General features: G+C 40.7%; 1 protein-coding gene across 1 annotated transcript in view; it reads left to right on the top strand.

Moving 5' to 3' along the window:
• Positions 1–13,546, top strand: part of rhcgb (Rh family, C glycoprotein b) — a 34,154-nt gene extending 20,608 nt beyond the window's left edge. Inside the window, exons 6-11 of the mRNA XM_048563142.2 lie at positions 699–836; positions 1,167–1,303; positions 2,719–2,843; positions 4,451–4,524; positions 5,846–5,939; positions 8,666–13,546. Of these exons, the coding sequence (XP_048419099.1) occupies positions 699–836; positions 1,167–1,303; positions 2,719–2,843; positions 4,451–4,524; positions 5,846–5,938 (567 nt within the window). The 3' untranslated portion in view covers position 5,939; positions 8,666–13,546. The remainder of the gene's footprint in view (positions 1–698; positions 837–1,166; positions 1,304–2,718; positions 2,844–4,450; positions 4,525–5,845; positions 5,940–8,665) is intronic.
• Positions 13,547–18,453: the final 4,907 nt, after the last annotated feature.

The raw sequence follows: 18,453 nt of genomic DNA, 5'->3' as shown, positions 1-18,453 counted from the left end.
GCTAACATGCAATTCGATGGTCAAAGAGGCTCAAGGGGCTTGATGAGCTCCTCTTGTTCCAATGAATTGAAACTGGAATAAGGAAAAGGGAGGTGCCTTTTTCATCATAGCTAGGGGTGTGAGCGAGAGGGTAGCTAGAAGATGGGACAGGGAGGAGAGAGGGGCTATTCAGCTAGTATTTCCTGATCATTATCCCAAACCCTACATAAACGTAATTGTGTACCTGCATGTGTACCACTGTGTGTGTGTGTGTGTGTGTGTGTGTGTGTGTGTGTGTGTGTGTGTGTGTGTGTGTGTGTGTGTGTGTGTTTGTGTGTGTACCAGTCCAAGTGTGTAAATGCATATGGTTATAAATGTGTGCATGCACCTATGTCCAGAATGATGTCCTGTAGGCTTGTACACATGGGCTTTTTGGTGGCTGTGTGATATATGGGCTTGTATGTCTATGTAAGTATGCGTATGTGCATGTGCGCACAGGTGTACAATGCACATGCGCATGGACACACTTACATGGGCATACTAACATGTATACACACACTCTCCCCAATGTCTATGTGCAAGTGTGTTGTGCAAGTGTGCATGCATACTTAAGTATTCAGGCATGGACAGGATGACTGAAAGGTTGGCCAAAATGGATGTTAGCACTGAGCCACAAAGAATGCCTAATTGTGGGGATTCTGTGTCGTTTGCCTTGCCAGGTTCACGTTCAGAATGGGACGCTTGCTGGAGGGGTGGCTCTTGGCACAGCTGCAGAAATGATGCTCACTCCCTATGGATCACTGATTGTTGGAGCTCTGTCAGGAACTATTTCAACATTAGGCTTCATCTTCCTCTCGGTGAGTTCCAATATCTCAGCTTCACTAGCGGGGCTGTAGGATTAGTTGTAATAACATTTTTGAAAAAGAAATTAGCAAGGCCTATGTCGAAATTGATCAAAGCTCCTCATTTTGTGGGACAGCGAATTCACATTTGAGCTTGATACTGAAATTGTTCGGAAATCCTGTTGGCTAAATCTTCTGCTGCTCTCGAACTGCAAAAAGCCTCAACACCTGCAAGCATTGTGTTAATTTCCATGTTCAAACTCCATGACCTGAGATGACACTGACACACGTGAAATTTATAACAAAGTTCTTGCAAGATCTAATGGTGTGATTTTCTGTTTCAAGCCACTCCTGGAGAAATACCTTAAGATACAAGATACCTGTGGCATCCACAACCTGCATGGTATTCCGGGCGTGATTGGAGCCATTGTGGGAGCTATCACTGCTGCAGCTGCAACTGAAGGAGTGTATAGCAGAGAAGGGTAGGTGGAGCAGACAGCACTGTAACAAGGGAGGTATCCAGTCAACAGGGATATGTTGATGTGATCAACATGTGATCCAGTAGAATCACTCAGCCACTATGTGCTGTGCTTTGTATCATTGCATAGATCTCAGAAATGCACAACATCTTTAAGACAACCAGAGGAATCATGGCATGTGACACTTTAATATAAAAGGTCATGTTAGTCTCTGTAGAGTTAGCAAGCAGAGAAGCTGCGAACAGTCAACTATGTATGAAATGTCATTCTGATCCACCCAAGGATATAACATAATCTTTACATGGAAGTCTGAGATTTCATATTAGTGCATGTAATTGGCTGTTAATAAACTTCTGGATATCTGCCTCAAAGGACAAAGAAAAGTACAGCATGGGAACAGGCCCTTCGGCCCTCCAAGCCTGCGCCGATCGAGATCCTCTGTCTAACCTGTCATCTATTTTCTAAGGGTGTGTGTCCATTTGCTCCCTGACAACCCATGTACCCGTTCAGATATATCATAAAAGTTGCTAATGTGTCTGCGTCTACCACCTCTGCTGGCACAATAAGTACTCAATAAGAATGTTTCAATAAGAACCAAAATCTCTCTAATATATGCTATGTATGATGACATACAGAAAGCCCCATTGATGTTTCCAGTCCAATATGACTTTTATTTGTACCTGGTATTCACAATATTATCATTAGACAAATAGATTTACTATTCCCTTCCATACTAACCAACGATTCAAAGTTAAGTAAAAGTAAAATGCTGCAGATGCTGGAATTATGAAATAAAAATATCAAAAGAGTTCAACAGATCAGTAACATCTATGGAGAGTTAACCCTCAAATTGGTTATGAACCTTGTTACAGAGGTAGTAGGGACTGCCGATGCTGGAGAATCTGAGATAACATGGTGTGAAGCTAGATGAACACAGCAGGCCAAGCAACATCAGAGGAGCTGGAAAGTTGTCGTTTCGGGTCCAGAAGGGTCTTGACCTGAAACGTGAGCTTTCTGCTCCTCTGAAGCTGATTATGAGCCTTCTTCAGAGCAGAAAAAGAATTTCACAGTGTCATATTTGACTTGAGCCATGAATTTTGTCTGTCTCTGTGTCTCTCTCTCTCTCCTCTCTCTCTCTCTCCCTCTCCCTGTTACTGTCTCAATAGATACTGCCAGACTTGCTTAGTATTTCTATCATATTCTGTTTTTATTTAAACACAGGCCTGCCTGCATGAAGATTTTTGCTTTTCACCATGATGCACTGGTTAATGCATGACCTGTGACTACAGTACTGGGGCCGTAACTCCTACCCCTGATCAAATGCATGCAGTAGAAAGACCCCAGGTTTTTCCTGTTCTGGAGCTATTTGTGTTTGGAATCTGTATCATATTGTGACCAATCTGTTTCCCCCTCTTCAGGTTGATTGATGCTTTTGGTTTCGTGGACGGATTTGCAGATCGGACGCCCAGTGTCCAGGGAGGGTTTCAGGCTGCAGCGTTGTGTGTCACTCTCCTTCTGAGTGTGGGCGGGGGAGCTGTTGTAGGTGGGTAGCCTAGACCCTGATTTTAGGCAATGAAGCAGAATGGAATGCAACAGCCAGTAAACATATTTAATTAATGGCAGGAGATTGAGTCATGAAGCTCATGAAAACTAGGAGTGGGAGTAGGCCATTGCGACCTTCAAGCCTGCGTGGCCATTCAGCATGAGCATGGCTGATCCTCTATTTCAATGTCATATCCCTTTCTCTTCTTACCTCCTGTTGTCTAAATACATACTGCAGTGGTGACTGTTCCAGAGGATTATCTGACCTAAATGTTTTCCAGCCTTTCAGAAAATGGGTAATCCCGTATGCCACTATTTTAAAATCTAAGCTGTATAAATTGCATTACTATTTGCACATCATACACATTTCATCACAAAAGGACAATGGAGGGAGTCAGGGATCTGGGGAGTTTAACTGATCAGGGGAACTGTAGTTGATGGGTGTGTGTTTGTGTGTGTGTGTGTGTGTGTGTGTGTGTGTGTGTGTGTGTGTGTGTTTCAACTATCTAACTTTCCCTCAGTAATGATCAACTGAAGCATTTCCCAAGTAGTCTGTAGGATCTGGAATTCTACAAGGTCCTGATGCATAACTGGAGAATGGGCTACTCCAAGGACTACCTGACCATCAGAATATCTGGACTCAGTGTTTTGCTCATCAGAGATCTTTTTAATCATCAGAACGTCAGGATGGCATTTGAATTTATTTTCAGCATATTTTTGTGTGATTGTTAGCGAGAGAGAGGGTAGATTTAGCAGACATTTTTCATTAAAGGCCTGCTTCATTCAGAAATCATGACTGAGTTTCTGAAGCTGTGATCGGAATGAAAAGGCTGGACTTTGCCTACCACCTAGTGGTGTTAATATATTATTACATACTGGAGTACTTACAAAAATCTAGAAGAAACTTGATTATAGTTTACTTTAATCTGAAAGAATGAATAAAATTTGTTGTTCTTCTGCATAAGATCAGATATTCCAATGTTTGGAATAGTAGCTTCCATTAAACTATTACAAGTAGTGGTAATGTTGATTTGACAATTTGATTTTGGATGTAAAAGCCCACCAGATCTCATTCATCCTTATACCAAACCTACAGTCTTCCCATTACTATCTCTAGCTCTATATAGATTCAACCACCCTTCCTGGCAACCAGCTTCAACTCTTGTTTCTTACTACGTGCAAAGAATTTCTTCATCCCTCTAAATGTATCGTACCGAATCTGGAGTCTCTGTTCCCTTCTAGTGGTCAGTAAGGTTGCTATAATTAGAGATTGTTAGGTTGACAATCTAGAGAGATAGCTCCAAATAGGCTAACGTAGGCCCTTTGCTTAATTTGTAAAAACATGTCAGTCCATTCCTTTATTGCCACATAAATAGTCCGTCTTGACAATCCTCTTACATAATTTTATCAAGGATTCTTGTGGCGCAGTGATAGTGTCCCTTTCTCCGAGCCAAGAGACCTCAATGTGAATTCCACCTGCTTGAGAGGTGTGTAGTAACATCTCTTGTTTAGAAAATATTTGTGCAGATTTATCATACCAGGAAAGTAAAATAGTTTAAAATCAGTTTAAAAGTCACTCATCAATGTTGACGGTTCATTTCTCCAAAGGTTTCATTCTGAAGTTGCCGTTCTGGGGTGATCCATCAGATGAAAACTGCTTTGAAGATGAGGTGTACTGGGAGGTAAGCTCAAGAGGGTGTTTACGATTATGGCACAACTATAGCTGTGAATCCTCATCAATGATCCCAGCATCTGTATCTTCTTTTACTTCACATGGCTTGGCACACCAGAAATGTAGGCAATTCAGCCCATTATGTCTGCAGCAACTCCCTGTAAATCAATCCACTTAGTCCCTGTAGTGATAAATTTCGGAATTGAGCATATTTAAAAGTTAGATTCACTTCTTGCCATATTAACATCTGTCAGAGTTAATCAGTGCATCTGTTAAACCTTAACTGGGAATGCCTGTTTATATGTCGTTTTGGTAAATAGATCTAGTTAATACCCTGCATAAGTTAAGAATCTTCTTCACTAATATTAAGTATCAATTCATATCACAGAGGTTTCTGTTTATTCAGTCATTTACTATGTAACTAGGTGCTCACCATAATCAGAGTGTCTCATTTGTAGAATTTGAATAGTCTCCTACTGTGTTTCGTTCTTTCCTGGGACATTGAAATCCCTCAAATTCCCCTTCTGTCAGTCAGGCTCCCCTTCATCCTGCATTCTATGTGCTTCAGCTCAACATCAGCTAAGCACAACTTCTTGACTTCCCTCCTGCTGTTTTTAACCTTACGCTATTGTAAAGCTGAGAACAATTGTTCTCAGAGAACAGGAAATCAGTTGGCCCATCTGCCTTACTGTTCCCTGTTCCTAATTTAAAGCCTTATGCCTTGATTGAGTAAATGAAAAGAAACCATTCCCAACGTTAGAAGACTTTGTCATCAGAAGACCTGTGGCCTGGGTTGATTGGCAAAAAAAGCAGAGGCCATGTAAAGAAACTCTTTTTTAACACAACAGAAATTGACACACCAGACATTTGCTAAGAGTGGCCTGTGAACTAAGAATTTGTAAAATTTCATGCATAATGCTCTTCAATTTTCATGTTTTTTTAAAATGATAATCAACAGCACATCTTCATGTTGTAAACAAAATAGAAAGCAATTATAAAGGAATTCTTGTAAACATAAGCCATTCCCATCCAAATGGCTGTTCCCAAAGTAAAGAAAGATCACTGTGCCCACAAAGCCTATTCTGTCCACTGTCCATGCATGCACCATCTGATAATGAAATTTAATCATTCAGTCTAACCTCCTTCCACACCTTGTGAGCTTGATATCTACCAATAATTCACCTGGTAGTCAGTTAATAAAAACCTGCAAGTGTTTGAAGCAAATGTTGCTCTGCCAATGAAATGAAATTTCTTCAAAAAAGGCTATTTGGGCCATGATGGTTTTGTATCTGTGATGTAATTAACTCTTGACACCATCTATGAATCTCTAGGTGCCAACAGAAGAAGAAGCTGCATTGCACAGTGTTCATTATGAAAACAACCAACTTAAAAAGCCTACTTCAAATGGAGATACTCAACAATGAGGTGAGTTGTATGTTCCATGCCAGAAAACCAGTTGATGAAGGATAGAATTGGAGCCAATCTTCATACACTTCAGTGTTTATTAACAAAATTACATACTACAAGCATTTATCACCTAATTCAATAATCACAGTTCCAGTCTTTATCTATTTATAGAGATATAAGTGAATCATCAGCTTATACCAAGTTCCTGCACACAATGAAACAAAATGAGCATTCAGTTAATCCTGTTTCTCATTCAGGGGGTATTAAAGGGTAGTTTATGAAGCTGACACATCAATGTGTCATACTGAGTTCTGGATTACTAACTACGGTCAGTTTGTGGTTGGGGTAGTTCATTGCCACTAATCGCCCTTAATATTCTTTTAAACTTTATGTTAACAAAAATAGTTAGGGCTGAGTCAAAGGACCTATCTAAGTATTAATTGTACAGGATAGACTAATGGTGAATTTTAACAAGAGAAGGAACATGTCTTACATAATGACACAGTTTATTAGTTAGAGAACAAAAGGTATAAATCACATTGACTAGTTATGTTTAGTTACTTGAGACTATCAGGATTTTGTGCTAGACTGCTCAGATTTCCTCTCAAAGTCTGTCCCACATCATCTTCAGACTTCTGAAGAGGGGCCTAGGCCTGAAACATCAGCTTTCCTGCTCCTTTGATGCTGCTTGGCCTGCTGTGTTCATCCAGCTGAATACCTTGTTATCTCAGATTCTCCAGCATCCGCAGTTCCTATTCTCTCTCCCCCAACATCATCACGTTGGTTAAGACTTAATGCAACTTCACATTAACTCATTCAGAAACTTCAATTTATATAACTTAGTGTAGCACTGAGATAGCTACCTTCCTTGACTAAACATGTCGTCATACAGGGGATACAAGTTCAAATACCACCATGGCAGTTCAATAATTTAATATTATAATTTGTCATAAAAATCTGAAAGAAGGCAAAGCGACAATGAAGCTACCTGAATATCATGAACAACCCAACTGGCTCACTAATATTCTATTCTGTAGGGTAAGAAATCTGACTTTCCTACCCAGACTGTTCTATATGTGACTCCAAACTGCAGTAATGTGATTGATTCCTAGCTGTTTTCAAGGAGCTGTAGGAGCGAGAGATATATATATTGATTGTACCAACGATGCCAACATCCTGAGAGTGGATTTTCATAAAACAGGATTAGAAACATGATCACACTTGCAGCCTTTAGTAGAGAGAAATAGGGAGATAAAAACAATTTGTATTTACATTGTGCCTGTCATATAACATTGCAAGGCACTTCACAGGAGCATTATAAAATAAAGCGTGATGCAAAGGCACATTAGGAGAAAAGCAAGCTCGAGGGGCAGCAAGGATTAAGGAGGCAATTCCAGAGACTACGCAGCTGTAGGCACAGCCTCAGTGATGGAGTCATTAGAGTTGGGAGTACACAAGAGGTCAGAATTGAAGGAGGACAGAGATCTCGGACCTTGTAGAATTGGAAGAGGTTACAGAGATAGAGAGGAGTGAAGCCTTGGAGAAATTTGGAAACAAGGATGAGAATTTTTGTTATTCAGTCAGGGAAGTCAGTGAGCACAAGGAGTAGGACCTGGCTTTGATTTAAGACATGGGCATCAGAGTTTTAGGTAACCCCATGTTTATGGAGGGTAGAACGTGCAAGACCAGTCAGGAGTTCATTGGATGGAGTCAATGTGAGAAATAGTCAAGGCATTGATGAGGAGTAAATTAACATGGAAAGTTACTGATTATTTTTAATTAACGGTAGATGTGAAGGAATTGCACCTGATTTCTCTGGGTGTTATTTTTTGGAGGGCTGTTTTGAGTTAATGACTGCTTGGTGATGTGACTGTCAAGAAAGAGGTACAGAGGAACCCTGAGATCCAAGCTTGACCTTGCCAACTCGTTCATTGTGGCATGGCACCAGAATCTTTCCTCCCATTCATTCTGACTTTTAAATAAAGTAAAAGGAACATTGGGCTTTCCTAGCTGAGCCGATCCCTCAGGCAATCATTCAGATGCTAAAGCTGAAAACCACTTTTAGCTGATGTGTTAGTCATAGTTGGCAGTCTGACCCCCATCTTCATCATACAGTTTTTCCAAAATAAATGAGCATTTGAGAGTACGATTTTTTTAATAACAAATCCTGAATTATTATTAGAGAAAGTGAGGTCTGAAGATGCACTGGATTTAAGTCATGTTATTAATGAGCATCAAAGAGCAGAAATTTAGTAATTTTAATAAATGCACTACACTGAAAAAAGGAGAAAAAATATCAGTAAGATCAGACCCACAAAGAAGTTATTGGGCCTTTTTTGTTGTCATTGTAACGGTTGTGCTAACTCAGGTACAGTGTAGATGCGGGTCCGAAACATCAGCTTTTGTGCTCCTGAGATGCTGCTTGGCCTGCTGTGTTCATCCGGCTTCACACTTTATTACAGTGTAGATGCATTAGGATTAAACAGCTGCAGTTTCAATGGCCTGCCACAAGGGAGCGTGGTTCAGCTCTGCGCAACAAAACAAGGAGGTCGGGCACAGTGGGCAAAAGGTTAAGGAGAATGACCTGTAGTTTGAGAGGACACTGCGTGGAAAATGTGTCAACTCATATTAAGAAAAAATAGAGCTCAGATGAAATAAGGTTAACAGCTAATTTAAAACCATATTGCTTGCTAACATAATTATTTTTCTGTCTTTTTTACCTTTTTATTTTGCATGTCATGAAGATATAAGGAGGGTGTTTGTCAGAGACCCCTGTGCTGTTTCGTACTGAGCTACAAGTAAAAGCAGCAGCATCAATGAACTGACTCAGAACAGTGCAATATGTTTTCCCTTTTCCCTCTACACAAAAGCCTCCGGTTAATGGAATCCTTTGAGATCCTCTCGGGATAACTTGGTGGGAATCAGGATCATATTCATCTTTTCAGCTACTCTTACTGGGAACATCTGCTATCACCTTTGGGCGACGCTGTGTCTTCAAGTGATCCACTTTTTAAGGACAGATCTGTTCAGGTCAAGGACACCGACATAGACACTGACTCTCACCGGAAACTCTGCTGCCTGCTTGTTTGGTTTTGTAATGTCCCATCGGATTTTCCCCCTGGCCTTCCCTGAAGGTGCCTGCTCTTGCTCCAACTCATTAGTCACACAGGGTAGGTCAGGAATGCCTTTCACGATGCCAATGAGGGCACCTCAAAGACCCCACAGCTATTTAATTATTCCTTTTTAAAAGGTACACTCACTGTTGGACTGTTAACCATCCTCCCTGACACCAAGGTTGAGCCTGATTTTACTCAGTCAAATTCCTAACACACTGAGGTGGAGAGGTGTAATGTCACCTTTTATCGGTGGAGGGCTTTTTGGCATAGTGGTAGTGTCCCAAACTCAACAGCCTGGGTTCAAGTTCCCCCTGCTCCACTCCAGTGTAATAACATCTCTGTATGAGTTGATTAGAAAATATCTCAAAAGTGATAAGAAATGGACAGGCTGATTTGTACCTCCTTCGTTCTGCTTAAAGCCAGTTGTTAATCATTTGTTTTCCGGGGGGTATAATGATCTGGGAAAGGGAATCTTGTTGGATTGTAGTCCCTCTCTCCCTGGCTCAGACTGCAAAGGCAACTCTGTTGCACTTCAGCTGGCCTGAAAAAGGTCAACTGACTCAGCATCAAGCAGATGATAGAGTCATAGAGAAATACAGCATGGAAACAGACCCTTCAATGCAATTCGTCCGTGCCAATCTGGTATCCTGTATAAATCTAGTCCCTTTGCCAGCATTTGACCCATTTCCCTCTAAAGCCTTCCTATTCATATACCCATCCAGATGCTTTTTAATGTTGTAATCATACCTGCCTCCACCACTTCCTCTGGCAGCTCATCCCATACATGCACCATCCTCTGTGTGAAAAGGTTGCCCCTTAGGTCCCTTTTATATCTTTCCCCTCTCACCTTAAACTTATGCCATCTAGCTTTAGCCTCCCCCACCCCGGGAAACAGACCTTACCTATTTACCCTATCCATGCCCCTCATGATTTTATAAACCTTTATAATGTCACCCCTCAGCCTCCAATGCTCCAGGGAACAAGCCCAAATCCATTCAGCCTCTCCCTACAGCCAAAAGCTTCCACCCTGATAACATCCTTGTCAGTCTTTCTTGAACCTTTTCTAGTTTTGCAACATCCTTGCTATAGGAAGGAGACCAGAATCCACACACTCAAGAATTTTCGACTCAATTTAACAGTGTCCTCCTCCATCTACCCACTCAGACTTCAGCAACAGAAGACAAGATTTCTCTTATTATTCAGTTTCTCATGTGCCTGAGAATGGTTCTCATGTAAAAGCTGTTATATGTAGAGGCAAATTATTATCATTTGGTAACTGAGCTTGTCCAAGCCACAGCTATCCTGTTTTTCTAGAGCCTGGAATTTCCTCATTGTGTAAATTACATCAACATTTATGTCAGTCACTGTTCCAGTCTTGCCAATGGGAACTCATGTTTTCAACTTCCCACCGAGCTTTCTTGGTCAGACCCAGAACAAAGCAAGAACCATCTAAACAGCTCAGTCTTCCCATAAAATTATGTTCAAAATTGTCAGATGATGGAGAGTCAAAGTTTAACCTTTCTGTGAGTATTTCCCTGATCGGAACAGACAGGAATAGAGAGGCTCAGCAGTTGTTGCCAGATGAGGGTATCTGATTGGAGAAGAACTTGTGTGCCTCCTCGACATTTATACGTATCCTCCTTCCTGTCCAATCAACACAGACCCCTGTTAGTAAGCGGATGAAAACACTGATTAACGACCAAGGGAATCCAAACACCATAGAACTGGTGGAAGATCCTGTTGTGGTGTCCATATCCCTGAGCCTGGAGGCCCAGGTTCAAGTCCCACCTGCTCCAGAGGCACATAATAACACCTCTGAACAAGTTGGTTCAAAAATATCTTTAGAACCAATGTAGGCACAATGAACCAAATGGTCTCCTTCTGTGCTGTAACTTTCTGTGATTGGGTTGTTATGGACGCACTCTGTTGGATGAAATGGAAGTTATGCACCTACTTGCTAACGCATTTCATTTTGTACCCTTTTTTCCTTTAAACAAATAAGTATAGCACAAATAAAATGGATCTTCATCATGCTAACTTCTAACAAGTAGAACCTGTTAAGAAACCTAAGTGTGAAACTTCTACAATTCTAAAATTGAACAGGAACACTGCAAACAGTTGTAGTCTGTTTATTTAATGAAGGATGTGAATGAATTGGATGTGGTTAAGAGGAGGTGTACCATACTGTTATGCCAAATGAGCAGAGTATCTTTTGGGGAAAGATTGGACAGTGTTTGTCTTCACTGGAATTTAGCAGAGTGAGGCATGATTTGATTAAAATTTATATGATCATGAATAGACTTAACAAGATGAATGTAGAAAGGATGTTTCGTCTTCTGGGTGGCTCCAGAACCAAGGGGTGCTGGTACAAAATAAGGGATCACCTGTTTCTGACAGAGACAGAGTCATAGAGATGTACAGCATGGAAAAAGACCTTTCAATCCAACTCAATCATGCCAACCACATATCCTAAGTAAATATGGTCCCAATTGTCAGCATTTGACCCTTCCTCTTCATATACCCCACCAGATAGCTTTTAAATGTTGCAATTATACCAGCCTCCACCATTCCCTCTGGCAGCTCATTCCATGCACACACCACGCTTTGCAATAAAAGGTCGCCCCTTAGGCCCCTTATAAATCCTTCCCTTCAAACCTTAAACCTATGCTCTCTAGTTTTGGACTCCCCCACCCCAGGGGAAAAAAGAGTCCTTATCTATTTCCTTATCCATGCCCCTCATTATTTTATAAACCCCTATAAGGTCACCCCTCAGTCTCCAATACTCCAGGGAAAATAGCCCCACCCTATTTAGCCTCTCCCTGTAGCTCAAACCCTCCAACCCTGGCAACATGCTTGTAATTTTTTTCTGAACATTTCAAGTTTCACAATATCCTTCCTATGGCAGGGAGACCAGAATTGCATGCAATATTCCAAACATAGCCCAATGAATGTTATGGAGATTTTTTTGCTTTTGCAGAGGTTTGTGCAACTTTGGAGCACTCTGCCTCAAAACAAGGCGAAGGTGGGTCAGTACATATTTGTTGATGTGGACGGATTCTTAGAATAGAATGCCATAGAATCCCTACAGTGTGGAAACAGGCCCTTCAGTCCAACAAGTCCACACCAAACCTCAGAGCATCCCACCCAGACCGAACCTCCTATAACCCACCTAATCTACACCTCCCTGAACACTATGGGCAACTTAGCACGTCCAATCCACCTAACCTGCACATCTTTGGACTGTGGGAGGAAACCAGAGCACCCAGAGGAAACCCGCACAGGTACAGGGAGAATGTGCAAACTCCTCACAGGCATTTGCCAAAGGCTGGAATCAAACCCGGGTCCCTGGTGCTGTGAGGCAGCAGTGCTAATCACTGTGCCACCGTGTCACCCTTGATTAAATTCTTGTTAGACAAGAGAGTCAGAAGTTGTTGAGGATAGATGGGAATGTAGAATGCTAAACACAAATAGATCAACCATGGTCTCATTGAATGGAAGAGGTGGAATGGCCTACTCCTGCACTTGATTCATATGTTCAGATGCTCATAGATGCTAAAACCAGATCCCTGATTCCGTACAATTTTCTTTATTATTATATCGCACAATTGGGTTGGTCTTAATTTGAGGCGTGCAGCACTGAGAATTGCATCAACCTGTCTCTTGTTTGTGGGAAGCCTCAGATCCATCACAATTTGACTGAATGACAGCGCAGCTTTAAGGGGATGCCTCGCCTCCTCATGTTCCTCTAATCTCCATTTTCACAAATTAAATAATAATGATTAAATAACTGATTGTAGGATCTCTGTGGAGGTGCTTAAGTTGACAAAAGATGAGTGGTAAAGAATTAAAGTCTGTGACCACCGGGCTTAAGAACTTACATAGTAACTTACGCAGTTCAATCAGGGAAGGCAGTTCATGCAGTCAAGTTGAACATTAATTGAAATCAGTTGAGGGTTCACTGGAGGGGAATTTGAAGAAGTATTTCAATCACTTACGCTGATTCTAGTTGACAATTAGAATGATTTGTATGGAAGGAAATAAAGACGGTATATCAAAATGAGAAGCGTCAATCACTATCAGGCTTTGAAACCGAGAACTGCAGTGATGCTACCAGTTAGTTCAACAATAGGTGACTGCATTATGCGTCAATTATTGAAGTAATTACGCACTAGTGTATCACTGCAGTAGATGTGGAAGGCTTATGCAAGTTGCTCTTTAGCCTGGTGTGGTTATTTGTGAATGGGCAGCAGAAGTCGTCGAACGTGACCCATGTGGTCAAGGAAACTTTGTTCTTGTGAAGTTGCAGCATAAAACCAGTGCAAATCAATTATGCTCAAATTTCCTCTGGAAAAATATCCATTGTTGATCTCGTGCTATGTTGCAGTTACATCCAAACAACCCAGAAACATCTGGGCCATAAATTTTTATCACCTTGCTTTATAAATTCTGAAGATGTCCATGGATTGTGTATGAGTGATAAATTGAAATACAACATTTGTTATTTTTAAATCTTTATTTTTCAATTTCTACTGAAGCAAGGATGTCTCGTTCCAAACTGCAGAGCAGGTTGACAGATAAAATATGTGACCTGTCTCTCTGATCCATTCAAGTTAAGCACTAGAGTAGACCACATTCCGGGAATTTGCATTTATTTGGGTGCTTTAATCTGGAAAAACATCCCACAGTCAGCTTCACGACCAAAATTCGATATCAAGACCAGAAAAAAAGTTGATTTTGAGAAGCTGCTTAAGAAGAGGGAGATGTTGAGGGCCAGAAAGGTTTGGGGAGAAAATTCCACAGATTAGGCCCCAAGCAATTGAAGGCGAAGCCATCAATGGTGGGACAAAAGTTATCAGGATGTGCAAGGGGCTTGCATTTGGAGGAGCATAGAAATCTTGTTAGGGTGAAAGACGTTATAGAGATTATTGTCAATTGCTGCTTTAAATTATTGAATGTGATTTCCAGAGCTGGTCCCATAAGTCGTATTTATTGCGTCAATAGGTTATGTGATTTAGATCAGAAGTAAAGGTAAGTGCAAACTATATGAAAGTCAGCAATTAGATAACCAAATGCTGCACATGACTGTCCTTAATCTATCTCTTAAAGCTTCTAAATTACTGGAGACATAATATTTTCAGCCTTAAATAAAACCTAGTTTTAGTAGTAAATTAATGCATTTCTGGATTACTCAGGAGATCAAAATCAGACTATAATCATTTTAACTTGAAGAGGAATTCATCTTAGAATGAAACCAAAGTGACTTAATGAAACAAAGGGCATCATCATGATTTGAGTGAGTGGTTCGTTGGGCCTGAGGTCAGGCAAGAAATTGACATCTTCATTGTCATTGGATCTTCATACATATATGTCCTACTTGAGCAAAAGCAGCATCACACATAGTGAGGGTTGTCCCTGTCATCATCATAATTAATCACCTAAGCACTGAGTTAAGCCAAAATACTATTAGAATGAAGCTTTCATGTGTGGTATCTCAAATCCCTTTCCTATTCAACTATAAGTGCTTAAGATGGGAAGAATTCTTTTACTCATTATTTGGAACATGATTAGAAATATAGTAAAGGTTTCATCTAATTGGTATTTTTAGCAAAATAGCAAATGTGAGTGCAACACTCAGCAAAAGAACATTTTGTGATCATGTTTTTGATGCAAACCTGTGCTTTTGGATTCTAGAGAAAAGTTGTTGGGCTGACTTGCTTTCCCTCTCTGTAGATGCTGCTAGACCTGCTGAGCTCCTCCACCAATTTTAGTACGTGAGCACAAATCAAGGTTTGAACCTGGTCCCTTTGGTTTATCGGTATTTGAAAGAGGTTTACAGACACGAGGGTAAATTGGCAGAATCTATAATCTTTGTCTGAATGCTTTCTTGGCTGTGTACCTTTATTAACTATGTTTTGTGGTGAACACAACTGTCACCAACATCCTTTATTAATCCAAGCATAATATTCAAAATAGTTTCAAAAGGAAAATGCAGGTGATGGGATTGAATTTTGACCTGTAAAATTTGAGATATTTGCACATTTTTATAACAACTGTCTGAATTTAAATGTATCGCACTGTAATTGTAACACAAGTTTTTCTTTTACATACCTCAGAAAGATATATCTTCAGGAGAAATACTTATTAAAAATGTAATTGTTTTCACTGCAACACGTGAATTTTATTTTAATGAAGACCTCAAGAGTGCGGCACGTGACGCGCAGGGTGACTGAACGAATTAAGCAGGAACCAAAATTGCAATTTCCTTCCAATGGATTGAGAGGCAGAGATTAAGGATCAGCAGGGATGGGTCTTCCATGTGTTGCACCTCACACCTTCCTGTGGCAGTTTCTGACTTGGAATACATTTGTGTGCCATGAATAGTGATTAGCATTAGCCTTTTTTAACTTTCAAGAGTTCATGTTCGATGAAAGGTAGTGGACACCAGTCATCTTTGTATTCTTATATCTGAGGTGAGTGGTTTTCCTTTTTGAATTCTGTGGGATAATGGAGGGGAAGAAGAGAATGGCAGCTTGATGATGGAGGTCCCAGACTGGCAAGGGTAAGGCACAGGAATAGAAGTAGGTCATTCAGTCCATTGAGACTACTGTACCTTCTATGAGATCATGGCTGATTTGAAAATCCACTTTCCTGCTTTTTCCCCATAACACTGATTTCCCTTACAATTAAAAATCTATCTCAACCTTGAATGTACTTAGCAGACCAGCTTTGACACCCCTCAGCAGTAAAGAACTCCACAGATTCACAACCCTCTGAGAAAAGAAATTTCTCATCATTTCTGTCTTTGAGATTATGCCTTCTGGTCCTAGATTCCTGCACAGCAGAAAAACAGCCTCATTGCAAATACCTTGCCCAGTCCTCCAAAATCTTTGTACATTTCAATAATTCTTCTAAACTCCAGTGAGTAGGGAGAGAGTTGGATGAGCGGGTGGTATGTGGAATGGGATCAGAACATGGAATAGTGGAAGATGGAAGTGGTGGGAACAGGAGGTCAAGGTAAATGAACGAAGGCACTAAGGTTGGCTTCAGTGTTGTCCACATGTGGTCCATCTTGGGATGTTGGCTGGTAGGGTCCTTACAGGATTTTGAGTTCGCCTGCAGCATTTCAATTATTCAATCATGTCCCACCACGTGGCGTGTTCAACACTAAAGCTCTGTATCCTCAGCTGAGACTTTTTCTGGGTCCCGACCCTACAGCATCCTCATTTTACCACTAACAGCTAATGAGCAGCTATTCAATGAGGAACATTGTGGCTCATTGCAATGCAGATGCCACCCTCCCAACTGTGAGTGACAGCCAGATAGAAAGGTAACAGGGAAGAATGACATCCACCATCAGCATCACTGGAGTGAATGAAAATTGAAATTTGTCCAGTTCCCTGGAGATATCTATTCCCACTAGTTACTGTTCAATGGAAAAGCTACGATACAGGCAGAAGGCAGCCTTGCCATTTGCTGTCGGTGACTCTTCAGCAGTCCTGAAGTTAACAAGGCTGTCATCGCCATTGTGTTCTTCTGTTTATAGCAAATGTGAAAATCACACAAGGATTGGTAAAACAATAACGTGACCTTTTTATTTGAAGAAAGGTCTATATGCATTCAATGTTAACTAGGAGGCTCTGTTGACATGTCTGACAGTGGGACTACAACAAAATTACAGGACTGAGCAACAAGCTGTATCTCAACCTATGGTGGAAAATAGTTTAAGATGCATTCTCTTAGAGGTACATTTATATAATATTACAACAATCTCCCAGCGGGAGGCCCGTCTCACCATTTGACAGAGGACACAATAAGGGAGGAGGGATTCATGGACAACTCATAACATTTCAAAAATAAGGGTGATTTGTCGTGGCAATGCCTTAACTGCTGACCTTTTGCTGCTGGTGAAAGCATAACTCTGGATAAAGTTACAAGACAGAAGCAGGGAGATGTTGTGGTGCCAACTAGGCACGTGGTGTTCGAATTTCTACATGCACACTGCTCCCAAAGCCATCTCCATTGAGCTCAGGCAATTCAGCCCTATGGACAACTATAGTTGGAATACAACTAATGTTAAAATGTGTCACCTTGTGCTGTCTGCAATAAAATGAAGAACAAACTTGTGAGGAAGTTTTGGAATATCCAAAAATTCCCATGGAATGAAACAACTCCAGTATGGTTTATAGAAAGAGTAAAGCCCCTTCTACACTGTCTCAACAGGCTTTTCCAAGTTAAATACACACTTATGAATTACCATGTAAAGTTTCCTCAACATTCCTTCATTTAACTTGCTCAGGTACCATTTGGCACTAATTAAGTTTGGCCCATTAATGCTCTTGATAGTACCACTCTTAGGTAAAATATAGTGCAGGTTAGAGTTGGACCAAAGCTCCACAGAGCACCACAATGTCAAACACAGAGATGGTATTGTTCAAATGCAGATTCAAAAACCAAACAAGAATCTCCAGGTCACATTCTATAGATATTAGATAAAGATGACATCTTCTATGTTTCTACTATAGTGTTCCCTGGCTTCCTGCAGGGGAATGCCCCCTACTGTAGCATAGCTACCGCCCAAGGCCTCCTGGGAAGGTTGACCATAAGGACAATTTTGCCCCGTGACTTTTGGAGCTAGGACGGAAATCAGAACTTTCCAAATTCAATCTGCATGGGACCTTTACAAATATCAGAGGGAAGAAACAATGATCCTAAGTCTAGGTGGTGAAGATAAAGACATAGCATCGTATTAATAACACCACTTATGTGGAATTTGGCCATCACAACTACATGACCCTCAAAAACCCAAACCCTATTCTTTTTCTGCGTTGACTTTTCTTGTCCTAAGATGACCATGATGTGGGTGGTGGTTTTGTTGTGGGGAAAGTGGTGGGGGCGATGGGTGCTGTGCTTCTCAGTGCAAGGTTAACCATCGTAATCATTTGTCCTTCACTTCAGATGTAATTCAGGCCCTGAACATCTGCAGGGCTCCACTGGACTCCCTGTGAGAGATTACTTGAACCTGAGGCATTGCTTAAACAATATCAGCATTCCACCAGTCTTGTTAACAGTGACAAATGAGTAGAGAGACTATTGTTGTTAAAACACTTTAAAAGTTTACAGAGAAATATGATAAAGTATAATTTGATTGAAAATGTTTGTTCATTAACAATAAGGTCCTGGCTATGGTTATATTTGAACCAAGAAAGTTAATGCTAATTTTCATTCAGGTTTTCAGGCAGGATCTCTCTTGACAATGTATCTGTAGAGTAAAAATTAATAAATTCATCATTTATATAATAAAAGATGATCACGTTTTGGTGTGTTGAGAAGTTTGATTTGTCACTCATTTAAATTTCTCTCATTTAAAATTTTGCAAATTAAAATAAATCCTTAAATAGAAGAGTTTGCTCTGTTCA

The sequence above is a fragment of the Stegostoma tigrinum genome, chromosome 33 (assembly GCF_030684315.1).
Source record: "Stegostoma tigrinum isolate sSteTig4 chromosome 33, sSteTig4.hap1, whole genome shotgun sequence".
NCBI lineage: Eukaryota > Metazoa > Chordata > Chondrichthyes > Orectolobiformes > Stegostomatidae > Stegostoma > Stegostoma tigrinum.
This window is presented reverse-complemented; position numbering and strand designations above follow the sequence as displayed.